At 43.1% G+C, this 27,646-nt stretch overlaps 1 protein-coding gene across 1 annotated transcript in view; it reads right to left on the bottom strand.

The window, feature by feature from the left end:
• fasn (fatty acid synthase) overlaps positions 1-27,646 on the bottom strand; it is a 103,008-nt gene that overhangs the window by 64,825 nt on the left and 10,537 nt on the right. The window contains exons 2-18 of the mRNA XM_070857666.1: positions 24,658-24,798; positions 23,115-23,267; positions 21,736-21,909; positions 20,531-20,731; positions 19,913-20,035; positions 18,247-18,362; positions 17,104-17,238; positions 14,672-15,131; positions 14,111-14,298; positions 13,830-14,019; positions 11,851-11,945; positions 10,503-10,637; positions 9,035-9,238; positions 7,540-7,655; positions 5,180-5,355; positions 3,899-4,090; positions 981-1,061 (exon numbers count right to left, since the gene is read on the bottom strand). Of these exons, the coding sequence (XP_070713767.1) occupies positions 981-1,061; positions 3,899-4,090; positions 5,180-5,355; positions 7,540-7,655; positions 9,035-9,238; positions 10,503-10,637; positions 11,851-11,945; positions 13,830-14,019; positions 14,111-14,298; positions 14,672-15,131; positions 17,104-17,238; positions 18,247-18,362; positions 19,913-20,035; positions 20,531-20,731; positions 21,736-21,909; positions 23,115-23,267; positions 24,658-24,784 (2,866 nt within the window). The 5' untranslated portion in view covers positions 24,785-24,798. The remainder of the gene's footprint in view (positions 1-980; positions 1,062-3,898; positions 4,091-5,179; positions 5,356-7,539; positions 7,656-9,034; positions 9,239-10,502; positions 10,638-11,850; positions 11,946-13,829; positions 14,020-14,110; positions 14,299-14,671; positions 15,132-17,103; positions 17,239-18,246; positions 18,363-19,912; positions 20,036-20,530; positions 20,732-21,735; positions 21,910-23,114; positions 23,268-24,657; positions 24,799-27,646) is intronic.

Below are 27,646 nucleotides of genomic sequence, written 5' to 3'. Positions count from 1 at the left end.
GGAAGGGTATGGACTGGAGCAGCGTGGAGGCCCTGATCTGCGTGAGTGGAGGAGCGGCGGCCCGGGAGCAGCGTGGAGCCACTTCAGGGAGCAGTGCGAGCTGGTGCAGGAGGGCGACGGCAGCGAAGAGTGACGTCATCAAGATCCAGGTCGGTGATTGGAGCGTGGGCAGATACAGCAGGAGTGGCAAAAGGCTGTGGAGGGATGTGATCGGGGCCCTGGAGAGGCGTGAGTTCTGGGCCAGGGGCAGCACGGGCCAGCCCACACTGCGATATGTGTGCACAATAGGTCTATGCAGCAGAGCAGGTCTCCAGTCGTCTTGGTTAATCCTTGCCACTGGACCAAGGCCTAGCTCTGTCAAGCCCGTGTGGTGGCTGATGTGCAACGGCCACCACACGTTAAAAAAATCTACGCACAGGCATCTTCCACCCTTCAGGATGTAGTTCAGGACTTGGAATATTAGGTCCTTTATTGAAACACCTGTGAACTCATCCTTTTTTGGCATGAAAGCAATTCATCCTCGTTTCGAGGGACTACCTATGATGATGATGATGATGGACCTGGTCAGTGTGGACAAGAATATGCCCACCAGACATATCTTCAACATTCAGATCACCTGCCAGCACTCGCCATCAATGCTTTCACAGGAATAATAATCACTTTGGTGAGGTACTGAAGGATGAGCTCAGCCTGGGAACCTTATTTCCATTGAGGGAGTCAATGTCTTCAGTTAAAAACCCCTACAAGGGGACATGATTGCTACTGAATGAAGCACGTATATTTATTTATTTTAAGAGAAGAGTCTCCATTTTCATGAGGTACCACACATATTAGTACAGGGAAAAATAAGCCAACATTGCTGTCATTTTTTTTGAGTTTACAAGAAGCCCCTGGACTTGCTTTTTAGGCCTGTGGATGTTAGAACAGGCAACACCCACACCATTCCATCAGAAGAAAAGCTTTAACAAAACGTGACTTACCGCTAACAGCCAGGTTGTTGTTCTCTGAAACCTCAAATCGATTTGATGCTGGCATCAGCCGCACTTCAAGCTGCACAGAGCCTTGAGAGAAGTACAAGATAAGAAAATATCAAGAGTGGTATTCACTTTTAACTGTTTATTAAGTAAGATTCCTATAATTTTAGCAAAAAAAAAGTGGTGCGACTACAAAATAGGATTTCACTTTTTGCTAAAATTAAAAAGGAATCTCACCCAGCATAAATAAGTTACAAATCATTTAGTTTTTTTTTAAAACTGGTGTACATAGTTAATGCTTAGAGTTATTGAAATGAAACACAACAGCCACAGAAACACCTCCAGTTGCTCTTCTGCCTCTTTCCTCTCACTAAGTTTACTCTCTCTCCACTTATCTCCCTTTCTCCTGGCAGTACAGGTAGATGAAGAAGATAAGAATATGCTACTGTTCAAACTGCTCATGGAGGTGTCACACTGTAGGCAGTTGGGGGGCAGGGGAGGCGAGAGGGGGAAAGGAGTTAAAAGCATTGGACCAGAAATATTGATCTGTCACCATTTGCAATTTCCACATTTCATAATGGGATCATAGAAATTTACGGTGCAGAAGGAGGCCATTCGGCCCATTGTTTCTGTGCCGGCCAAAAAACGAGCTATCCAGCCTAATCCCACTTTCCAGCTCTTGGTCTGTAGCCCTGTAGGCTGCAGCATTTCAAGTGCATATCAAAGTATTTGTTAAATGTGATGAGGGTTTTTGCCTCTAATGCCCTTTCAGGCAGTGAGTTCCAGACCCCCGCCACCCTCTGCGTGAAAAAAGTTCTCAACACCCCTCTAATCCTTCTACCAATTACTTTACATCTATGTCCCCTGGTTATTGACCTCTCTGCTAAGGGAAATAGGTCCTTCCTATCCACTCTATCACAATGGACAAGAATTTTTATTAATTTAAAAAACATGAGAAAAACAATTGGATGCAAGAAAAACAATGCCAATTGCATTATTCTAAAGTCTTGGAAGCCTAGATTAGCATTTCCACTTTTGAGCATAACAGCAGTCAAAAGAGTTAGCATTTCATATTTTAAGACCTGTCTGCAAGATTCTCCATAAATTTGAAATTCAATTTTTTTTCTATTTTGTTCCGGAATAATGCCGTTGTTCATGGAGTTGTCCTAGTTCTGCTGTAAAGTAGAATAAAAATGCATGGAATGTCCTAGCAGCTGAGACTTAAGTGCCTGAATTCTTTAATTTATGACGACTATCATCCCAATTAAACGGATATAGTTCGAACACGACCTCACGCAGTAGGAGCACAAAACCTTCATCAGGTGGCTTTGGAAATAGCGGATGCATTGACAGTCATTTTCCAACATTCCATAGACTCTGGATCAGTTCCTATTGAGTGGAGGGTAGCCAATGTAACCCCACTTTTTAAAAAAGGGAGAGAGAAAACAGGGAATTATAGACCGGTCAGCCTGACATCAGTAGTGGGTAAAATGATGGAATCAATTATTAAGGATGTCATATCAGCGCATTTGGAAAGAGGTGACATGATAGGTCCAAATCAGCATGGATTTGTGAAAGGGAAATCATGCTTGACAAATCTTCTGGAATTTTTTGAGGATGTTTCCAGTAGAGTGGACAAGGGAGAACCAGTTGACGTGGTGTATTTGGACTTTCAGAAGGCTTTCGACAAGGTCCCACACAAGAGATTAATGTGCAAAGTTAAAGCACATGGGATTGGGGGTAATGTGCTGACGTGGATTGAGAACTGGTTGTCAGACAGGAAGCAAAGAGTAGGAGTAAATGGGTACTTTTCAGAATGGCAGGCAATGACTAGTGGGGTACCGCAAGGTTCTGTGCTGGGACCCCAGCTGTTTACATTGTACATTAATGATTTAGACGAGGGGATTAAATGTAGTATCTCCAAATTTGCGGATGACACTAAGTTGGGTGGCAGTGTGAGCTGCGAGGAGGATGCTATGAGGCTGCAGAGTGACTTCGATAGGTTAGGTGAGTGGGCAAATGCATGGCAGATGAAGTATAATGTGGATAAATGTGAAGTTATCCACTTTGGTGGTAAAAACAGAAAGACAGACTATTATCTGAATGGTGACAGATTAGGAAAAGGGGAGGTGCAACGAGACCTGGGTGTCATGGTACATCAGTCATTGAAGGTTGGCATGCAGGTACAGCAGGCGGTTAAGAAAGCAAATGTCACGTTGGCCTTCATAGCGAGGGGATTTGAGTACAGGGGCAGGGAGGTGTTACTACCGTTGTACAGGGCCTTGGTGAGGCCACACCTGGAGTATTGTGGACAGTTTTGGTCTCCTAACCTGAGGAAGGACATTCTTGCTATTGAGGGAGTGCAGCGAAGGTTCACCAGACTGATTCCTGGGATGGCGGGACTGACATATCAAGAAAGACTGGATCAACTGGGCTTGTATTCACTGGAGTTCAGAAGAATGAGAGGGGATCTCAAAAACGTTTAAAATTCTGACGGGTTTAGACAGGTTAGATGCAGGAAGAATGTTCCCAATGTTGGGGGAAGTCCAGAACCAGGGGTCACAGTGTAAGGATAAGGGGTAAGCCATTTAGGACCGAGATGAGGAGAAACTTCTTCACCCAGAGAGTGGTGAACCTGTGGAATTCTCTACCACAGAAAGTTGTTGAGGCCAATTCACTAAATATATTCAAAAAGGAAGTAGATGTAGTCCTTACTACTAGGGGGATCAAGGGGTATGGCAAGACAGCAGGAATGGGGTACTGAAGTTGCATGTTCAGCCATGAACTCATTGAATGGCGGTGCAGGCTCGAAGGGCCGAATGGCCTACTCCTGCACCTATTTTCTATGTTTCTATGTTTCTATCCAGGCGGCTGAATATGAACATATCTAAAACTACACAGTGAGAACATTTTAAACCCGGTACCTGTTTTCTGTAGGATAGTTGCCCTGTGTAAGACAATATCTTCAAATATTACTGGTGTCTGCTCCATAACAGCTCCAATCAATCGCATCAGTGCTCGCCAGGCCAGAACTAGGTACCCGGTGGCTGGGTACAGTACTCTCCCATCAATACAGTGATCGACTATATAATGGTCAGGAGATTCAGGGTTCAGATCTGAGGGGGCGCACAAATCAACAATAAACACGATCTCAAAACAGAACAGAATATCCAGCTGGAGACATTAAATTACATTTTAATTAGCTGAATAAGTTTTATTATCCAGATATTACAGGACCGCAATTGCTCTTCGACCGAAAGGGGCGCAATCACCGATCTGGAAGATTTTTCTCTGCCCCAATCCTGTCGGGAGCGTCGGTTGGGGCAGAAGTGCCCTTCGAGCAGAGTGGAGGTCACTCGGAGTCATCAGCATGTCGCTGCTGACGTCAGTGCGTCACTATGTCCCACCCCTTCAGTTAAAGGGTCGGGCTGTAACTCTGTGCTGACCAGGTGGCGAGTCCTTACCGACCAGTGGCCACCTCCTGAAGGCAATTTCGGCCCCAACGGGCTGGATGCTCGCCGACCTTGCGACCAGGTTTGCGCCGCGATTTGGCACCCCCCCATCCCCCCCCCCCAGCGAAAACCCGGTCGACGGGATCTTCGGTCACCTTTTGCGGCCGGGGAGAGGTGCACCGACGTGAAACAACGTTGCATTACCGTCGTACTTTCGGCCCTCCCCCAACCCGTACACTGCGTCCAGAATACCGATAGGTCAAACCTGTCGGTGCAGCCTGCCAGCAGCGGTAAGTATGAAGACTTGCAAAAAGGCAAGTTAAAGTTTTTATTTTTAAATTATTTTTCAGCGATTTAGTAGGAATGGGTTTTTTTGAATGTTTTGTGAATTTTTTTTGCAATTAAAAAAAAAAAATGTCCCCTCCCTAGGCTTCTCTCGCAGTGCAATCGGCCCCGGACTAAAGTTGTCGAAAATCGCGGTTTGCGGCGCGAATCTTCATGCAACACTGACTTTTCCGATGCGTCCCATAAAGGCCAAAAGTTAGGCCTAAAAACGGTAGCGCAGTGAAAACGGTAATATTGGCGTAAAACTACCGTTTGCTGAAAACCAAAAATCTAGCCCGTACACGTTTTAAAAATATCTGTAAATATTTGAATGTTGAAGAGAGAGAAAAAATGTTTAATAGTCATCATCAACAGTGCAATGTAGGTGATTTAATGCACTTATCAAGGAGGTTTCTGACTGTGACTCACCAATATTAAACACAATGGCAGATCCCAAACCTCCAGAACCTGAGGAAAAATGCTCGGTCTTGGGTACGTCCCAGGTCTGGCTGTGGTCCCACACGATGCAGGGGGAAATCAAGGAGGTTCCAGCAGGGATGGGATACTCCACAGGTGGGTACAATTTGTTGGAGTCTAGGTTCGCTCTATTATTTCAAAACAGCACATAAATATTTAACAATTTCATGCCATTTAGATACATGTTAATTGCCATGTAATCTCATTAATTTAAGATCGGAGAACCAGATTAAGATCGCATCTGCCAGTAAGCTGCAGCGATTAGCTGGGACCTGACTTGCTCTTTCCAAGAGTCATCCCCGGGTTATTATGGAAAGCTGAGACAGGTATAGGTTTAGTCATTTTAAAAATCAAAACTTGAACTGAATATTGCAAACATGTATCAATCAGGAAGCACTATTTTGAGGTGCACAAAGGGCTGGATTTCCTGCTTCATCACTCTTTGTTCACACCAGGGATGCATATTAGAAAGTTCTGCACTCCTAGCCCAGGATATTAAAATCCACAGATGGAAAAATCACAGGCCGGGCATGCAATGTCCCGAACTGTGCTCTGGGCACGCACCCAGAATACACAAGTGGAAAATCCAGGCTACATTATCCTACCAATAAAAATGGCAGTTCTTAATTTCCACATCACCACCTGTGGTATGACGTGGACTAAGTCTTTGGACAAGTCCTCAGCTAGGTCGGCTAAATATTCACCAAACATAAATGGAGTTACTGTATTTTTAATAGTACACTACGATTAGATCACATTATTTCATTCTTCTGTGATGTGAAATATCTTCCACTGAGGGAGTTGCCACCAAGATATTTGATTTCCTTTCTTGGGCTAAACATTTATTTTACCGTCAACAATTCTCAGTCTGCTACAAAGCCCAAATTCATTCAAGACTGAAATACTATTCCTATAACTGAGCAGGCTCTAACACCTTGCTCTCACAACATACAAGGAACAGCCCATCCTTGGAGACCTGACCCTTCACTCAGCTAGAGCCCCCTCTTAACCATTTTTGTCTATCTGTTTGATAAATAATATTATTTACTTCTCTGAACTTTCCTCTCTTGTTCCTCCGCATCACCAAATGCACCCTGTATTTTTCTCTTCTGTGCATCTTTACTGTATCAAAATCAGGAATCATTCAATTAATGCCAGTGCAATGTACAGGCAGCAGCAGAAAATCTAGGCTTCTTACTGTGGCTGTGAGCAGCAAGTAAGACTTATAATTTACATTTGCTCATACACAAATTCCCATGTTCACCTGTAGAGTTCCTTGCCCTAGCTGTGGTTAGCTGTAGTGTAAAACTAGGATGTACCGCCATGTACATGTGTCAACTATGGCTCAGTGGGTAGCACACTCGCCTCGGAGTCAGAAAATCTAGGCTGACACTCCAATACAGTGCTGAGGGAGCGCTACTGTCGGAGGTGCCTTCTTTCAATGAGCTGTTAAACCGAGGTCTCGTCTGTTCTCTCAAGTGGATATAAAAGATCCCACGGCACTATTTAAGAAGAGCAAGGGAGTTATCCCTGGTGTCCTGACCAATATTTATCCCTCAGCATCACTTGAACAGATTATCTGGTCATTATCACGTTGTTGGTTGTGGGAGCTTGCTGTACCCGAATTGGCTGCCTCGTTTCCTACATTACAACAGTGACTGTGCTCCAAAAGTATTTCATTGGCTGTAAAGTGCTTTGAGACGTCTGGTGGTCATGAAAGGCACAATATAAATCCTTCTTTCTTGCAGACATGTTGCAATGCGGCCCTTTTATCATCCTACAATCCACAGGGTTTGAAAGCCCGCATACGGCATCATCTAATCACTTCCTCTTCGCCTTTTCTCATACATTCTTTTCCCGGCCTTCATGCTGTCCTGCGCCAAAGATCGTGACCCTTCACCCCATTTGACCTACATTTTACCCACCATGATTAGGAGCTGCTTCTTTTGAAAACAGCCCAGCAGGTGGAGCAGCACGCTGTCACAGAAGTTCAAGTGGAGAGACAGGAAACACTTGGCAGTGAAGGCTCCCACTGTAAGCCAATAATGGAGCTACGGTACTAACAATCGCACGAACATGCAGCCCACTCTGCCCCATTGACAAAACTGAAAGAAATTGCATAGTGGCAAATGTCGCCGCCCACCCTCTGTTCGAGCCTGCCTATTCAATTAATGCTCGTGCAATGTACAGGCAGCAACAGCAGAAAATCTACTGTGGTTTCTTATTGTGGCTTGTGAGCAGGTCATAATTATAATTTACATTTGTTCACATATAAATTTCAAATCTTTTCCCCCTAAAGATAAACCACTTACCCACTTGCGTAGATTTTGCCAATGTGCATCAAGAAGTACTCCAGGTTATTGCTGTGCCCTCGTTTCATCAGCGGTAGAATCAGACAGGATTGTTTCAAACTTCGTTTCAGAATAGCCTGAAGTAAAGAGCACAATGCGCGTCAGGAGTCGCGTGCACAATCTTTCACCTTTTACACTGAAGCTCGTGTTCAGCAATGACACGTAACTTCCCATCATTCCCTGTTCCCCACGATCCCCAAAAGTGAACCCGAGAGCCAGTTATTTTTCAGGGCTGCTTTTGAACTTGTCCTCAAAGTGTCAATCGTTTGAAAAGTAAATAGTCCACGGAGTAGAAATTCGGTGGCTTCGCGCCCCTGGAAAGGGTCGGAACAGGGGCGCTAAAGGGGTCGGAGCTGCGAGCACCGGCGTTTGCGCCGCTCGGCACATCCAGTGTGCCGATGCCGGGGGCGCTGCCCAATACCACCCGGTGTGCAACGCCCCCCGGTTTCAACAGCGGCGAGTTTTTAATTTCACGCTGACCCTGTAACGCGCCGTCGTGAGACCGCCTGGGAAAGCGGTCGAGCAGTTCCAGTGGCGGTGAGGGAAGGAATGACTACATGAGGCAGGTGTGATTGTTATCTTTATGTGGGGTGAGCAAGGTATTGAGAATGTTCTTGTGTGTTATTTTTGGCGATTTATTTTTCCAGGAAAGCCTCTCTTAGGGCACTCCGAGGCCGGCTCTTTAGCTTGGGATTTTCAGTTGCTCAGCTGGCCTAGCGTCCGCAGAAAAATGTGGACCGTCTCCCTTGGTGCTCCGCTCCACACTCAGGACCCAGCTGCTGAATTTTGTGGCTGCAGACGCAAACCCTTTCTCGGCGCAAAATTTACCGTCCCGCCGCCATTATCGCCTAATGAGCCTCCAACCAAATTTCCACCCTAACTGGAATAAATTAGAGCAATTAACAAGTTTAGGTGCCAAGGTTCTTCATGTCCTGGAAAAGGAAAGCAATCCGGCTCAGGCTTTTTGGCACAGTGTCAAAACACTCAGGTCTTTGTGGATATTAGAAGGACACCTTTAAATTAATACTTAATCACATGAAGCTACAGCGAATACATCAGGTACTACAATTGTCGGGTGTAGATGTGCATAACTAATTCAGGGAAAAGAAAGGAAACCCTGAATTTATATAGCGCCTTTCACGACCACCAGACGTCTCAAAGCGCTTCACAGCCAATTAAGTGCTTTTGCAATGTAGCCAATTTGCAATGTGGACAAAACAGTGGCAACACTACAATATTCTGTGACAATATAGATATAGTCTCGATAATAAACATTTTCCTTGTTACCAAGCAGTTTAATGCTCGTGGAACCATACATATGCTTTGAAACACCCTTGTATCGAGTGAAATTCTCTCATCTCTTACACCTTAAAGCGAGCGCACACTCCCAACACAGTGGGACCTTGCACAAAGTCAACTGTACAGGCAGTCTGAAGTAAAGGAGAAAGGCAGATACCTGAAGCAGGGCGTGAGCAGAAATCTCAACCACAACAGCATTATCTGGAATATGCTGCAGTCCTTCCTGGAACAGGACTGGGCACACCAGGTTGTTGACGTGATACTCAGCAGATGAGTATTTAGCCAGGTCACTGTGCCACTTGGACTCTGGGATTGATGTACTGATCCAGCGAGCAGAACGCCGTTTGGGATCAGTTATAACCTGTCAGGAAGGGAGGTGGGGGGGGGGAGGGGAGGAGTGCAGAAGGAAAGACATGGTACAGAGTTAGTACGATACAATGGGTACTCAATTATCTAAAATTGTCAATGGGAAATATTTACAGCAAAATAATTGCTGAAGGATAATTCAAAATACACCAGGAAGCAGCATTTGGCTAAGACTTTATGGGGCCGAAATTCCCCCCCCCACCCCCCACTTACATTAGGACGGTAAAGCCTTTCCGACCGGGGACAGGCGGATGGGCTGATCCATCAGAAATTGCCCCCCCGGTCCGTGAGCGGTGGAAACAGGTTCCTGCTCCGTCGACCACGCGCCGACCCCTTACCACCCGGCGGCGTCCCCTTTCCGCCCTGCGAGGGAAATTGCCCTCTGGGAGTGGAGCAGCCGCCAGTCAGCAGCTTTTCCCAGCAGGAAGCTGCCAGTGGTTAGGGTTAGGGTTAGGGGGGAGGGCGTCTGCCGTGGCCACATTTGATGTGAATAGTCCGCCGACTCTGAAGTCGGCCTTGTCAGTGGTGGCCATGGGTTCGGCCGGGCTGCCAATAAGCAGCCCGGCACCCCTTCTTGGGTACCAGGCCAGCTAAACCCTCCGATAGCCCAGTTGGCGCCACTAAAGTGACTGCAGAGCTCGCAGGGGCCCTCCCCTTTAAATGAAGGGGAGAGATGGTGCTACACATTAGCGCGACACGGCACGTCTGCATTGCGCTGATGGCACCACCCACCTTACGATCCACTTCTGCCCCTCATCCGTTGCAAACACCGCCTGGAGAAATTAAAAACTTCAAAAGATAACAATTTTGTTCTATTCTCCGCCTATTGCATTTCATAAGCCATTTTATCCACCAAGCCTGTTTATGTCTACCTGCATGTTGGCGCAGTCTTCCACATCATCAGCTATAGCCCTCAATCTGCAAATTCTGACACCATACCTTCAATTCCGGAGTTCAAAACATTGATGCATATGGTAAGCAACAGTGCTCCCTGCGGGACAGCTCTTCCCACTTTCTGCCAGTCTGAAAAAATTCCTGCAACTCCTACCCTCTCTTTTTCTGGTTTGTAGCCACCCTTCAATCCATTCTGCTCCATGGTCCCTGACTTCACACGCCCCGAGATTACATTGCAAGTATCTTATATGGAATATTATTGAAGACCTTCTGAAAGCCTACATATACCACATCCACTGCATTAGCCTGGCCCAGTCGCTCTGTTACTTCTTCAAAAGAATTATCCAACTAGATGATAGCCATACCTTCTGCAGTGCAGTGAGAAGCGTTGGGGCAATGGAGGCCATGTAGTAAGAGTGGAATGCGACTCCTGCACTGCGAACTTCCTTTGCGAAGACTCCATCCTCCTTCAGTTTGGCCACAAATTTACTCACAGCTGCCTATCAGGGAAACAAATTAGAATCATACAATTTATAGCATAGGAGACCAATCAGCTTATTATGTCTGTAGCTCTTCAAATGGAGATATATATCAGAATGCCAATAGCTTGCCTTTTCTAATTATCATTTTATATTCTGCCTTTTCAAATATTTATCCAATTCCCTTTTGAATAAATGTCAATAAGTTATTGCCTCAATAGCCACATATCAAGACATTTCGCGGGAGAGTTTCCACTTTGGGCACAGTCTGCGAAACATTTTGAAGTGTATTTTTATCCCCTCAAATTTGCTCAAACTCATTTGCATATCACCGAACGCAAAATCTGCCATGAAGCAGTGCAATCGGGTAGTGTTTCGAAATGTTTTTTTTAATAGCTTTGAGTGGTAACTTGGTAAAGTTTAATTAATACCGCTGAAAATGGGTTTAATCAAAAAAAAGTGTCAATCCACCATCTGTGGAGTAACCCAATTTAAAATGACTGAAAATGACTTAAAAAAAATATACAGAACTATTTTCTATTTAAATTGGGATACAGTAATCAGTTCTTTAGTAAATTTTTTAAAATTCAAAACCTTTCAAAACGTACCGATTGGTGACCTTGCGGCCAATAGTTCCACCAATAGCTTAATTTTTGGTGCCTCCTTGAAGGCCCGCAAACGAGCGCAATTAGCGGAAACTACCAAAGATTATTAATTCATTCTGGGGGCATGGCCAGTTTTGTAGGTGGGGCCTGCTTCTAGCACAATGTTTTTAAAACTAGCGTAAAAGATCACGGAAACTTAATTCACATTTAAGCGCAAATTGCGTTCAATTACCCGATATCGGGCGAATTGCACGAAAAAAAACCCCCAGCACAATCGAGCGGAAACTCCAAGCATTCATGTTCTAACAAATTTGAAAAAAATCATTTAACATTCATCTTTGTTAGGCCCCAGTCTATGCCTCCTTTTACCAATGTGCCAACTGCTGGAAACAAACATTCCCTATTTACCCACTCAAAATCTTTCCTAATTTTGGAAACCTCTATTAAATCCCCCTTAACCTTCTCTGTTCCATTGAAAATAACACCAATTGTTCCGAGTCGATCTTCAGAACTATAACTACTCATTCCTGGCATCATCCCAATTATTTATCAATGTGCCCGTTATGTGGTCAGCAGCCGTCCAATAGTGGAGTGCCCTTACTACCACCTCATTCTGTTCTGTTCCTTACCTGTGGCCCAGAGATGGTGACAGTATCCTCTGCATTGTGGCAGGCTGGGACCACCCCTTCCGGACACTGCTCCTTACACTCATTCCAGGTCAGTCCTGTCAGATATTAAAACATTGCAATTTTCAGTTATGTTTTTGCAATAACTTAATTTAATTGCATGTCCATCTTTCTATTCTTTCTTGGATTGCCAACACTCATGGATCACAGCTTTTCCTATATACTAAATAGTTTGTTTTCCTGCAAGTCCCATGGTCACCTTTTTATATGTTGGCCTGAATTCATCCATAACTGAACATGCATCAAGAACAGTATGTGAGCAATGAAATGGCTTTAAAAGCCAAATGCTGCAGAAATAGTACCTTTTCAGTTGTCCATATGCTTAATCAGCCTGCATTGTAATTGTGGCTGGGCTACCAATTTGAATTCTGTAGATAGGTGATGGCCATTTTGGAGACAAGTACAAACCAAAGCCTCCTAAAACCGAACTGATTCAGTGGTTTTGCAGCTTTCTTTGCACAGTCCAATTCATCAACACATTTTCCCTGCAAACTTGGGGAACTTGTCTTCATGACATTTCTTACAAGTACTAAATCTTCTTTTGAGCAGAGGTGATTTTTTTTTGTGTTTATCTAAGTGCTGGATATCAGTGTGAAGAATAGACACTTCCACTGTTGACACTCAGTATCAGACACTTCCTAGTCAAGGGTAGCAGAAGGATGGCTCTCTCTGACCTGGTCCAACAATAGGTCGGTATATCGACTTCAGAAGAGTCTCTTCGACCCTATTAGTGTAATTTTATCACCCAATTTGCACCAAGTAATGATCAATTTTCCTGCGTTGAACTTCTATCTAATAGGAGCTGGTTCAAGTTAATTTCTTTTTTTTTTGATTACTTCTACTTTTGAGTTTTGTACATGTCAAGATGAGGGATGTTACAAATGGGGATTGGAACATTTTCTATTTCAGACATCCAGTGAAAGAATCAACACTTCCGGGCGAGGTTATAGCATGGCTACATGCAGATCAAAGCTCCCTCTACTTTACTTTAACAGTGTGTTCCACCTCTAGCGCTACTGTGCCTTAGTCCCAACCTCAAGAGGACACCACCTGCTAAACAAATATGATCATTTCCATGTTTCATGCCGGCTGTTGTATGAGCTCTGACAATTCAGCACCAATAAATGCTGAATTGGAGTAGTTTTTTGTTGCAATGTTCACCATGAACAACTGGATTGAGACCATCCAAACTCATTTCACGCAAGAGCTCTACAGCCTACAGAGGAGATTTCCTAACATCAACCTGGGCTTGATTCATAGCAGAGTGTTCAAACTCATTTCAGATAGAAGCCCAACAGCCAGGAGTGATGGGACTAAATTTGAACCAGTCCTTGTATTCAGATATAAAATTAACAGTAACACCATCCCTAAACTTGAACACAAACTCTGCTCTATTATTAAAGTGGATCTGACATCTTGCCCGTGTCATTGTTTGAATGGGTTATTTTTCACTATATCTCCCTCAGTTCATTAGATCAGGTTGTCTCCCATTCCCTTCCCTCCTGATGCAGTTGATACCTTGCTGGGGTCCAATTACATAGCTGCAGATAACCCAGATAATCATGCTTGATGTATATGCCTTGACAGTAGTATCAGCAGGCTTTTCCCCCCTCAGAGGGAGTTACAGCCAAGCCTCATCTTATCCTTATCCAACATCTATGCTTGTGCTGTTCCAGCTGTGTCCACTGGGCAACGCTCAGGAGCAAGAACCCTGGCCAAATTATGTCCTTCCCAACCCACTGATGCCGAAGCCATTTGCACCAATGCCCCAAATGAGATCAGCGAATGGACAGCGGTCAACCAGAGACTTTCCTGGTCTATATGCTTCAGTTGCTCATTAGATGAACTTGCAGGGCCATCGGGAGAATTCAACAGTTTTACTTTTGAAATTTATAAGGCAAGGTGTTCATCCAGTCACTTACCAACAGCAGCCATTGCCCCTAGTGGTAGTTTGGCCTCCTTGATGCATCGTCCTCTCCAGTAGGCGGCTAATACAACTTCTTCATGTGCCAGTGAGTCATCAGCATAGCCACAGGCCAGCTCACCCACCGAGTGGCCAACAATACCATCTGGTTTCAGACCCATAGCCTTCAACATGTCTAATTGAGCGATCTGTAGTAAAAAGGATGATAAAGTAAAGTCAACTTGGAGAATTTTTTTGAAATTGTAAGATTTTTTTTTTTTACAGTAACTGTTATTTTACCTGAATGGCAGCAAGTGCTACAAAGGAATGCACAGTATCATCCAAAATTGTATCGTCAGTGCTCATAAGGAGGTTGGATACTTTCAACCCAGTCGTTTCTAGTGCTTTGTCAGAACGCAGAATGGATTCACGAAATATGTCCAATTTCATCAGAGTACGACCCATTCCAACCCACTGAGCTCCCATGCCTGGGGGAACAATATCACATCAGTAGGAATATCATCCCAGTAGTACCCAATTGATTAAAAAAAATACAAGACTATTCACATCTTCAAGGCACAATAAAAGGTACTGGATCCTCACTGATTCAATAGAGCAGCTTGCTGACTAACGTTGTGGTTGATTATCCACAGAGCAACTTTCCCGCCCCTGTATTATATGTAACATCATTACTCCATCAGAGTTACTCCATCAAAGATCAAGGTCCAAAGTTTTCTGAACACAATCCAAGATTAAAACAGTGGCCATACATTGTTGAAATGCCTTATTTATTCTGATCAATTCAAACAGGATCACCACTACAATCTCCTCTCTATGCACCAGAGGTTTTAAGGCACCAACCTGAACAAATGTACCAAAGTGGTCTTCCAGAAGACTGCACTTGCTGCACTTCTTTAGCATCCATCTCACTTCCGACCAAGCTGTAACCTCGGTATGGCATTGCAGAAATAGGGATTGTAGAAATGTCATTGAGCATGCTCAAAAAATTGACATCATCGCTGTGTTGCCTGCTTTGTTCAATCAGAGTTTCAGCGGCTTCAGGTGTGCGGCCACATACTTGGACTAAACGCGGAAAAGCCAAGGGCGCTAAGGGATGGACTCTTTTCGCATTGGGACGCAGAATGACATGAACATTGGAACCTCCAAATCCAAACGAGTTAATTCCCACAATTCCACCTTTCACTGGGATAGGTTCAGTTACTACTCGGATACATCCATTCTGCAGAGCTGGAACATCAGGATTGGGAGTTTTGTAGTGAATATTGGGAGCCCATAAACCGTGCTCCAGAGATAGTACAACCTGCCATGGGAGAAAGGAAACAAAACTTCCATTAAAATTAATCTCAAGGTTAAGAATCTCCTAATATGTAGATAAATCAATAGTAGTTGATCTGTAGTTTTCAAGGAAAAATCCGATCCCTAAAACACCTAAAACAAACCCTGGAAAATGATAGAAACCCATGAACTAAACAAAAGTTGACTTATTCAGTCACCATTAAATAGTAGCTCTGCCAATTATTTCACAGAAATTATTCAACTTCATCTTTGTTCAAGAACCATAATTCAAATAATTTCTCATACTGTTGTTTGCACAGTATCATATACAGGAAGCTATATATTTACTGCAGAAATGGCTTTCTGTACAAATCTCAATTAAAAGGACACAACCTATAAAAGGTGTCTTCCCAATAACTAACTAAATTTGAAACAAATGGAGAATAGCACATTGTTGAATTTAATTTATTTTCTATTATTTCCTTTTTATTTTTCAGGCACTCTCGTCCCAGGCCTCTGCCAGTGACTGATGCTACTGCTAACTTACTCTCACTCCCCGTGGAGTAGCCATGATCCTCTGTCCAGCACCTCTCCAAAGATGACACAGCGGAGATTGGGAATTTACATGTGCACAATCATTCCACGCTACAGTGCGTTGAAGATTCTATGGGCCCAAGTTTCCACAAGAAAAAAAACAGGCGCCCCTCCGAGCTGGGCGCCTGTTTTTCACGCCTAAAAAAATCCTCGGTAGTCTGTACCTACTTACAGGTCCTCTGGCCCTTGGCACAGTCAGCACGAGCTGTGGGGGGGGCGGAGCCAGGTCCCGGCGCTGAAAACAGTGCCGGGACCTCTGCACATGCGCGCTACAGTCGGCACGCAGGTGCAGTAGCTCCAGGCGCTGAACTGTGTGGGAGGGGCCCAAAGCACGCAGCCCCTAGCCCTGGCCCAATGGCCTCACTGGGGCTCCTCCCACGGCCAGCTCCTGCTCCCCGCCTGTCTCTCTCTCTCTCTCTCTCTCTCTTCCCTCTTCTCTCTTCTGAAGCACTTTCACACGGTTTATTTAATCTTTTCGTGGCTTATAAATATTTATTCAGGTTGGATTTATTTGTATAATATTTGTAGAAGTATAAATAAGGATTTATTGTCGAATTTAATGAGTTCCCCTCCCCTCCCCCCCACCTCGTTCTGGACGCCTAATTTGTAACCAGCGCCTGATTTTTTAATGTGTAGAACAGGTCTTTTCAGTTCTACAAAAATCTTCACTGGCTCCATTCTACTTTAGTTTGGAGTACATTTTCACTGTGGAAACTTTCAAATCAGGCGTCAGTGGCCGGACACGCCCCCTTTTGAAGAAAAAATTCTGTTCTAAACTAGAACTGTTCTACCCGACTAGAACTGCAGAAAAAAAAATGTGGAGAATTGCGATTTCTAAAATAGTCCGTTCTCCACCAGTTGCTCCTAAAAATCAGGCGCGAATCATGTGGAAACTTGGGCCCAATGAGTTGTATTATCATGCTTCTGCGCAACTCTTACCAATCCAAGTTCATATTTTTAAGTCTGTTCTCAAGTTAAATAAAAGTTCCAATGCCGCCACTCCTTCGCCCCAACACATTTCTCTTTTTACACACACATCCATAACTTTGAGCCTAGATTACTTTTATTTTGTAAGAAATCAGAACCAATCTTTCCACTCAAATACAAAGAAATTCTCTGTTCTGATTGACAATATTTATTTTGTGTAAATAGAAACATTCAATGTACATAAACCTTAGCGGCTTTAAATGGATAATTAAAATGAATGTTTCATACAATATCTTATAGAGCCCGCTTTTGACATTTCCACCAGCTCCCATAGAACTAGACAGTTCTTGTACTCAAGTATATTTATCCAGACACCCCACAAATTATAAAAACTCTCATTTTCTTGCTGCTAATATATAGAACATTAGTTTCAACCCACCTCAACTAATCAAAGGGTAAAAAGATAGTAGACTTGCCTTCGCTAAAGCAGCCAATCCGGACGCAGGTTCTGGGTGGCCCATGTTTGATTTTGTTGATCCCAGCAATAATGGCTTGCGATCAAATGGGCAGAAAACATTTACAATTCCATTCAATTCCTGTGGGTCACCAACCTGTATAAACCAAATTGAACATTTAACAGCCATTAGTTAGATAGATGTCTTTATTTTGGCCTGCTACTTCAGAAGCCCACCTACCCTTTGACCCTTGCAGACAAGCGATGGCAAGCCCAGCACCCAGCCTTCTTTTTGATGGCTGCTAAAGTACTGCATGAGATAAATGCAAGAAGGTTTGCCCTCTGCACCAGTTCGCCATTCCATAGATCAGCACTGCAGCACGTCTGCAAGACACAGTCAGGTTTCAGGTTGCAGCTGATTGTGACTGCACAAGGTAGCTGCTGGTGTCCTTGAAGCAAATCGCACATATCAACATCTGCTCCTCTACTCACCCAGACCCGGAGGAGGTAGTTTCCCCATGATCACACCCAGATATCTTGGCTGCCCCATGTCCTAACTCACACCAAGTCCCGCTCACCCACCTACATTGGCTTCCAATTAAGCAATGCCTTGATTTCAAAATTCTCATCCTTATTTTCAAATCCCTCCATGGCCTCACCCCTCCTATCTCTTTAAGCTTCTCCAGCCACACACACACACACACCACCCAACCCCCCCCCCCCCCCTCCACCCGAGATGTCTGTGCTCCTCTAATTCTGCCTTCTTGAGCATTCCTGATAATAATCACTCAACCATTGGCGGCCGTGCCTTCTGCTGCCTAGGCCCTAAGCTCTGGAACTTCCTGCTTAAACCTCTCTACCTCTCTATCCTCCTTCAAGACGTTCCTTAAATCCTTCCCCTTTTACCAAGCTTTTGTTCACCTGCTCTAATTTCTTATCTCAGAATACTCCTGTGAAGCGCCCCGGGACCTTTCACTACATTAAAGATGTTATATAAATACAAGTTGTTGTTGATGGGTTGAGATGCTATTTAATGCTCTCCAGATGTTTTGTAGATCCATTTCATTTTCTGTCCCTGCCTGATTACCACCCGCAAAATGGCAGAACACTACAGGATATTTGGGCTAAGAAGTCATGCAATACAAAGAAGGCTAAATGGACAGACCTTGGTTCCTGTGCCATGTGCTTCAACATATTCCACGTCAGCCGGCGAGACACCTGCTTCCTCATATACCGATTGTATTAACTTTTGCTGCATTTCTCCAGAAGGGAACGTTACACCTGCAGGCGGAAACCATAGCAACAAAAGTCCCATTACAACAGGGTAAAACTGTTGAAGCAGAATGTGTTATTGTAGATCTGTACCACTTCACATCCATTAAACTCTCAACAACATGATACTCTATAAATAGAATCCATTAAACTTTCAACAACATGATAGCCTATAAACACACCTGGGAGCTATAGCTTGCAACAAAAAAAAAAAATCCCTTTTTTTATTTTCTTCCTACCTTTCCTGGACCTGAACTACTGCCTTATAATATCTTGACTAGGGAAAGTGGGATGATAAAGCTCCCTCCACCCTCATGGTGGAACAATGAATCATAATCTGCTGTTTATGTCCCGGTTTCTCCACTCCACACAGGGAGCTGTTCAGAAGTGTGCGTGGTAGATTGAATCTGCTCTCCTACTGGCCCGTGTAACTCATGTATCTTCTCGGTTGGAAGCAGACAAGATTGTCAATACTTTGGAGGGACCCCATTAGTAACTCAACATTATCCTGAAGGTCCCCATCCATCATATTCAGCTGCTAATCTGTTATTCCAGACTTGTGCCAAAGATTTGTACAGAAACAATTTTAGTAAAAGCGGGAAATTGTACTCCTTGGAAAAACACTCAAGCAAATTTCAGTACTCTCGAGAGGTCATTTGGTATCTCCTTTGTTGAAGTGTTCCCACTTTACAATTTTACTGCAATTCATCAATAAAATACACCACCAATTATATAGGAATCAAAGTCCATTTTATTTGGACACAGAGTAAAAACTTCAAAGGTAAATATAATTTATTTTTGGGTCTTAATATTTCATCACTAGAAAAATTGCATTATCCCCATTTCTCTTCACAAAAACAGTTAAGCCATGGATTGGTAGAATTCTGCTGCTTAGCACAGTTGGAATGATTTTACAACTACTACAGGTATGTTGGACTGTTTGTATAATAATGTTCAACTGCAAAGGCACATGAATAGCAGAATAAAGGCAAGGAAAGGCATACATTAAGACCAGGTTTCAAGACCTGTTGTTAAATATCTGTTCATGAAAACAAGTACTTTGACTATTAAAAGATATTCCAATGGGACTTCTGACACGGTTTTCATAGCTAAATAGAATACACATATTTATCTACTGCATCACTGCCTTAAAGGGCTTCAGAGATGATCCTCACTCAACTAATTAGATTTATTTTGAAGGGTTTTATAATCCTTTAGCGTCATACATGTAAGCCTCTCTTCCTCCTCCCTCGCCCCCCCCACTTCCAGCAGTTAGAAATATGCTTCATCGGCAAGACATGAAGTATATTACAGGCGTCATAATATAGCACAGATCAAACAAAGATTATGTGCTGCTAGAATTTTTGTTGTTTTTTTTTTTAAACTGACAAGAAAAGTCCGTTTCCTTTTTCTAGAATTGAAACATACTAAGTAGTTTTTAAAATTAAAGGAAAATTATTTCAATGCAGTTTAGAGGACCGAGTATTCAGTGCAAAATGGGACTGATCTGAACTTTTGTTCCCCTAATTATGTGATAAAATGTTAAACTCCTATCACACCTTGTTCTTTATAACCATCAGTGTTGCTTCCTGCATTAACTACTGTAGCATAAACTCGTTTGGCCGTTGATCTCTTGGTCAAAAGAACAACCACAGCTGCTTCAGACCGACAGTATCCATCACCTGAAAATATAAACAAATACAACTTCATGTAGTTGGGGAGGAGTGCTCTTCAGGAGAATATTGACAAAATAAAAATATTCTTTATGATTAATGGTTTGCCAAAATAATCAATTAGAACCATAAAGACAAGCAATAATGTAGAATGTTAAAGGACTCAGCAAAGTCAATACAATTAGAGCAATGGATAAAGAAAAACTGAAAATAGTTCCTTGGAAGGATCACCATATATTGGTTGAAGCTAAGGTCACATGGTTCAACTTAAACTGTCTTAAAATGGTAATGTCTCTACAATTGTCCCTTTTCGGTTCCCCGCGGTATTCAAAAAACTGAAGAATCGCAACTTTAAAGGTCTAGAGAGGAAATCAATCAATAGCTTTTTCATGTACAAGAAACATTTAAAATAGGTATTTAAATTTAACAGTTCATAACACATACCAGGTCCTCCATGACAAAGAACAATCTCACTGAAATATATCAATGTTTTAATTCTCCTACCTGAAGCATCAAAGGACTTGCATGTTCCATCGGGACTGAGCATACCCAGTTTCATAAATTGTACTGATGTATTGGGTTTTAGCAGGAGGTTTACTCCTCCTACAATGGCTGAATCACACTGACCATGCCGAATTGCCTGGAAGGCATTTTCCAGGGCATGCAAGCTGGACGAGCAGGCAGTATCGATAGAACTGCTGGGACCTAAAATCCAGATGAAAAAGCCAGTTATTTGTAGAATTCCTCCAACAGTAGTAAGTAACATTCATGCCATACAAGTGCTAGGCAATGACCATCTCCAACAAGAGAAAGTCTAACCACTGCCCCTTGATAGTCACTGGCATTATCCATCACCGAATCCCCCACCATCAACATCCTGGGGTCACCACTGACCAGAAACTTAACTGGACCAGCCACATAAATACTGTGGCTTCAAGAGCAGCTCAGAGGCTGGGTATTCTGCAGTGAGTGTCTCACCTCCCGACTCCCCAAGGCCTTTCTGCCATCTACAGGCACAAGTCAGGAGTGTGATGGCAAGGGCCTGGATGCATGCAGTTCCAACAACACTCCAGAAGCTCAACACCATCCAGGAAAAAACAGCCCGCTTGATTGGCACCCAATCTACCACCTTAATCATTCACTCCCTCCACTACCGGCGCACCGTGGCTGCAGTATGTACCATCTACAAGATGCATTGCAGCAACTTGCCAAGGCTTCTGCGATAGCACCTCCCAAGCGGCTCACCACTACCTTCTCAAGGGTAATTAGCGATTGGCAATAAATGCTGGCCTTGCCAGCGACGCCCACATCCCATGAATGAACAATAAAAAAAAACATTTTTGCGAGGGGAATGTGGAGGCGGGAAGAAGTATCTAGTCATGATGCTCTGGCATCGGTGTGCAGCAAGCTCAATGACCAGCTGGTATTTTCCTGCTTATCAGTTTCACATGTTCGCATATTCCTTTGTTTTCACGTCTCTCAAATCGACTTATAGCAGTCTTTGGTACTGAATAATTCTATGTAATAACAAGGTGCGAGTTTCCAATGACCGGAACCAACCTTCAACAAAGCTTATTCATTTGTATAACCATCAGAGGATACTGTACACCAACTAATGGCAGCCATGGAAGTTAATCGCAATGATAAAACAATTCATACCAAATAACAACATTTACTATGGATCATATTTTTAATTGAAGATTTCACACCTTTCAAATCAAAGAAGTATGATATCCTGTTGGCAAACATGGCGTGTTGGCAGCCAACCATGCTGTATCCGAGCAGGTCTTCTGGGTCCCTGCTAAAGGCTTCAGCTGCTTCAGAACCACTCACGCCAATCCAAACCCCAGTATTGGTACCTCGCAGAGTAGCAGGGCTTATTCCTAAAAGACACAAAATAAACCGGTTCATTTCAAAAAGTCATAAAAATTGGGCTGATTCAAAATGAAGAGAGGAAGCGCACAGACACAATGTGGAATAGCATCACTAGGCACCGATCTCTTCACTCAGAGGGTTGTGAATCTTTAGAATTCTCTACCTCAAAAGGACTGTGGATGCTGAGTCTATGAATATAGTCAAGGCGGAGATAGATAGATTTTTAGACTCTAGGGGAATCAAGGGATATGAAGATCAGGAACGAAAGTATAGTTGAGGTTGAAGATCAGCCATGATCTTATTGAATGATGGAGCAGGCTCGATGGGCTGTATGGCCTACACCTGCTCCTATTTCTTACATATGATGGTCAAAAACCAGTGTGACGGGGTCAGATTTCTCAGAGATTTTATGCCTGTGGAGGCTTGGAGAACATGTGATCTTTTTCCGGAGTACTAAGCTTAAAGACTTCACAGGCATTAATACAGGAACCAATGACTACTTCAGCAGGTGACCATTAACTCTATAACTGAGTCTCTCAATCAAAAGACACAGTTTCAAGCAATAACATTTTCCAAGAGGGAGCTCAAAATTGAGGAAAAATGATGTGTGAAGCTCCAAGCCTGGGATTCTCTGCAGAGTTTCTAGACCAAACACAGGCACCATGCTGTGACATGTGGCAGGAGGGTAGGATGAACCGTGTCTTGCTATTTTCCACAAATTCTATTAATGCTACTCCGCTAACAACAGGAAGCCAGTGTGTGGCATGATTAACCAGATCACCTCATTTTTTTCTCACCCTTCTAAAAATAAACAAGAAACACAACACAGACAAGCCAGCTCCCGTCAAGGGAACTCATGACCTCTAGGCAAGTCAAATAAACAACCAACCACATTCATTTCTGGGCTATAAATTTTACTCGGCCGTAAATAAATCTCCTAGAGAATCATAAAAAGAAAATGGGTAGGCATGCAGTCAACCGTTCATCCTTGAAGGCAGCTCTGTAGTACCAACAGATAGACCGCAGGTGAATATTCCAACCAACAAAGCTTTATTTTTTTTTAAATGGAACAGGATTTATTTCAATTGATATTAAATTACTGTCCAAATTGTGGACTGAAAACAAAGTGCTTTATTCGGATATATATAATGCAGTATTTCTACAACCCTAGAAAATATTTTCTGAAAAAGTACGTTACAATGATGGTACACACCTCCATCTACAATAGCTTCATATGCAGTCTCCAATATGATTCTGAGCTGGGGGTCCATTGTGTGCGCTTGCTTGGGATGGACACCAAAGAAGGATGCATCAAACTTGCTAATATCCTTCAGTTTCCCATTTCTGGTAGGAAGCCCATATAGTCCTGGGGAGAAAAATCAAGTTAAGTGTTAATTCCTCAACTCATTTTAGATAAACAGAGAAATGTTCACTTACTACTTAATCTGTGCTGGTTTGTAGCAGAGTGGGTAAGGAGCACTAACTGAAGGCTAGGCACCGCTTTAAGAGCAGGTGGGTGAAATCAATTCACGCACTTGTATCTACAGCAGAAAGAATTAGGAACAGATTTTCTGCCCATTCTCTCAGCTGAAGAATTGTGCACGAGGAAATGCTAAAAATGGATAGAACTTAGAATGTGCAAATTTATAATAATATTTGCATTTATTTTGCATCAAAACATTTAATGCAATGAATTACCTTTGAAGTGCAGTTACTGTCACTATGTAGACAAATGTGACACCCTTTCTGCTTCAGCAACATCACACAAACAGCATTGAAAGGAATGCCGAGTTAATCTCTTGTTAGGTGCTATTGATTGAAGGAGCTATATTGGCCAGGACACTGGGAAGAACTCCCTGCTCTCCTGGAGCCATGTGCCAATGAACCATTAGTGTCTATCTGAACCATCAGAACAGGCAGGCAGGCAGGACATTGGTCCTCCAGCAATGCATGAAAATATTGAAGGCGGCTCCAACCCACCTCCTCTGGCCTGGGAGGAAAGAATGGTACCAACAAAGTCAAGCTGACGCACATTTTTCAGAATCACTAAAAAAAAGTTATTTCTTCAAAACTGAGATATATTTTCAGACCTTTATTCTTCACAAAGCTTAAGGCTGCATTCATACCACAACTGTAGCATTGTTGCAAAGCAGCTGCAGTATAAATCCAGAATAAGGGCCTGATCTGATTCTTAAACAAAACAGAGTGAGACTCCTTCATCCAGGAAATACAACGACTTCATTCCAGTGACAGGTTGAGCCCTTACACTACAATTTTAGTGTTGGTGAGGAACTATACCATTTTGCACTGACATTACAGTTGATGTGAGAAGCTTCTCTTGTCTTGTATATCAATACAGTGGAACCAATTATAGTGCTCTCCTGGAATTAACAACCATTATTTTTACTTAAAAGCAGACAAAATGTTCTGTGGCAAAAGAATGAATAACCTCTCACTCGTCCAAATCGCTACATCATTTTATAGGTTTCTCCAGAACCCCACCACACCTATATTTCTACTTCCACTAATGCTTGAATTTGATAAAAATAAAATATACCTATAAATCATATATTCTTAAACAGTTAAGCAAAAACTAATAAAAACATCGTTAACAAGGAAAATGCACGAAAGGTCAACAGCAGAAAATGCTAAGCATCAAAAGGAGAGATCGCTTTACTTGACCTTTTTCAACAGTTTATTATAGTCATTAATCATGGAAATGAAGATCAAACAATTTCTACTCTCTCAATACCCACCTGGCTTCCATCGTCGGTCATCATTTGTAACCATGTCAACACCATTGATGAGATTCTCCCAAAATTCCTGCAGGTTGTCCGACTCTGGCAGTCTTCCAGCAATTCCTGCTATCACAATATCTTCCATTTTGGCTCTTTAGGCTGCAACACAAACCAACAAAACCCATTCAAGAACGCATGAACTTTCATTTATATAGCACCTTTCTTCATCTCAAGATATTCCAAAGCGCCTTACAGCCAATGAAGTACTTTTGAAGTGTAGTTGCTGTGGCAATATAGGAAATGCAGGAGCCAACTTGCACACAGCAATGTCCCAAAAACAGCAAGCAAATAAATGACCAGATAATTTATTTTAGGAACCGCAATTTTGCTACAATTTGTCTTTCCAAAGCGAAGGTGCCTGCCTCAAACTTGTGGGATCACCAGTACGCGCACTGCCCAGCTACAGACTCCTGGTGAGAGCGGGAGACTGCAGAGAGACGTCAGCCAAAGGGTAAGCCCGACTCAGAGACTGGCCCCGATGGCAGGTGGGGACTCGAGCTTTGCAAGTTGTTGTTGCTCCCGCCCCAGGATCATGGTATGTGCAGCGGACCAGGGGAGAGAACAGCCCAGGGGAAATCAATTCCATTTGCTGACCTGCTCTGAATGGAGAAAAATTGCCCATCGGAAATCTGTTCCCAAACAAAATCCAAATCAACAGAAATGATCAAAGAAAATAACTTCTATTTCTAACACCACAAATAATGCACTCTCAATCTAATTTAGGAGGAATTTCAGACAGTTTGTAGACACGGTCTAATGCATCTACTGGATCATTGAGTCACAATACTGCTTTCAGTAAAGCCAGAGGTACAATTCAGCTTTAGTTGTTGTATATAACCATGATATTAATTAGGCATTAATAATGTCCTTGCTATTTAGTGTAAAACTGAAGGCAGGCCATTGAGGCACCGCATTACAAACACTGTTGCTTTAGGCCATTACATGGTTGGTGTGATTACATGTATACTATCACTTGCTCATCTCTCAGGCTGTAGATACTCTGCACCATCAGGGTGTGATTGCTCCCTAAAACAGGAAGTACTGTAACAAAGGATCACCTTATCCCATCATCATCATCACACAGGCAAATACCGCTCTCAGCTCTTTATAAACACAGACACCAATACAGTTCATGTATCTTCAAAACTCAATACCTTTGGTCTGAGCCGTGCCAAGATTTTACACCGAGCTAAAAAAATTACCATCTGAGGCAACAGAGTGCTCTTAACCACACTGCTTCTCATATCCTAGACAAATTTTTCAATGGATCAAACACTTTTCCTATATCTCCACTTGGCTTTTTCCTGTATATTCCCCTGTTGGTAGAAACATAGAAAATAGGTGCAGGAGTAGGCCATTCGGCCCTTCGAGCCTGCACCACCATTCAATATGATCATGGCTAATCATTTTTGCAACTTTAGTACCCCATTCCTGCTTTCTCTCCATACCCCTTGATCCCTTTAGCCGTAAGGGCCACATCTAACTCCCTTTTGAATATATCTAACGAACTGGTCTCAACAACTGGTAGAGAATTCCACAGCTTCAAAATTCTCTAGGTGAAGAAGTTTCTCCTTATCTCGGTCCTAAATGGCCTACCCCTTATCCTTAGACTGTGTCCCCTGGTTCTGAACTCCCCCAACATCGGGAACATTCTTCCTGCATCTAACTTGTCCAATCTCGTCAGAATGTTATATGTTTCTATGATATCCCCTCTCATTCTTCTAAATTCCAGTGAATATAAGCCTAGTCAATCCAGTCTTTCTTCATACATCAGTCCTGCCATCCCAGGAATCAGTCTGATGAACCTTCGCTGCACTCCCTCAATAGCAAGAATGTCCTTCCTCAGATTAGGAGACCAAGACTGTATACAATATTCAAGGTGTGGCCTCACCAAGGCTCTGTACAACTGCAGTAAGGCCTCCCTGCTCCTATACTCAAATCCTCTCACTATGAAGGCCAACATGCAATTTGCTTTCTTCACCGCCTGCTGTACCTGCATGCCAACTTTCAATGACTGATGTACCATGACATCCAGATCTCGTTGCATCTCCCCTTTTCCTAATCTGTCACCATTCAGATAATATTCTGCCTTCCTGTTTTTGCCACCAAAGTAGATAACCTCACATTTATCTACATTATACTGCATCTGCCATGCATTTGCCCACTCACCTAACCTATCCAAGTCACCCTGCAGCCTCTTAGCATCATCCTCACAGCTCACACTGCCACCCAGCTTAGTGTCATCTGCAAACTTGGAGATATTACATTCAATTCCTTTGTCTAAATCATTAATGTATATTGTAAATAGCTGTGGTCCCAGCACTGAACCTTGCGATACCTCACTAGTGTTAGAGAAATTGATGGGACTGAAGGCCGATAAATCCCCAGGGCCTGATAGTCTACATCCCAGAGTACTTAAGGAAGTGGCTCTAGAAATAGTGGATGCATTGATGGTCATTTTCCAACATTCTGTAGACTCTGGATCAGTTCCTTTGGATTGGAGGGTAGCTAATGTAACACCACTTTTTAAAAAAGGAAGGAGAGAAAACAGGGAATTATAGACCGGTTAGCCTGATATCAGTAGTCGGGAAAATGTTGGAATCAATTATTAAAGATGTAATAGCAGCTCATTTGGAAAGCAGTGATAGGATTGGTCCAAGTCAGCTTGGATTTCTGAAAGGGAAATCATGCTTGACAAATCTTCTGGAATTTTTTGAGGATGTAACTAGTAGAGCGGACAAGGGAGAACCAGTGAATGTGGTGTATTTGTACTTTCAAAAGGCTTTTGACAAGGTCCCACACAAGAGATCCGTGTGCAAAATTAAAGTACCTGGTCATGGGGGTAATGTACTGACGTGGATAGAGAACTGGGTTGGCAGACAGGAAGCAAAGAGTAGGAATAAACGGGTCCTTTTCAGAATGGCAGGCAGTGACTTTCCTGATTAAT

Source organism: Pristiophorus japonicus, chromosome 16 (assembly GCF_044704955.1).
Source record: "Pristiophorus japonicus isolate sPriJap1 chromosome 16, sPriJap1.hap1, whole genome shotgun sequence".
NCBI lineage: Eukaryota > Metazoa > Chordata > Chondrichthyes > Pristiophoridae > Pristiophorus > Pristiophorus japonicus.
Note: the sequence above shows the minus strand (reverse complement) of the source record. Positions and strands in the feature narration are given on the sequence as shown.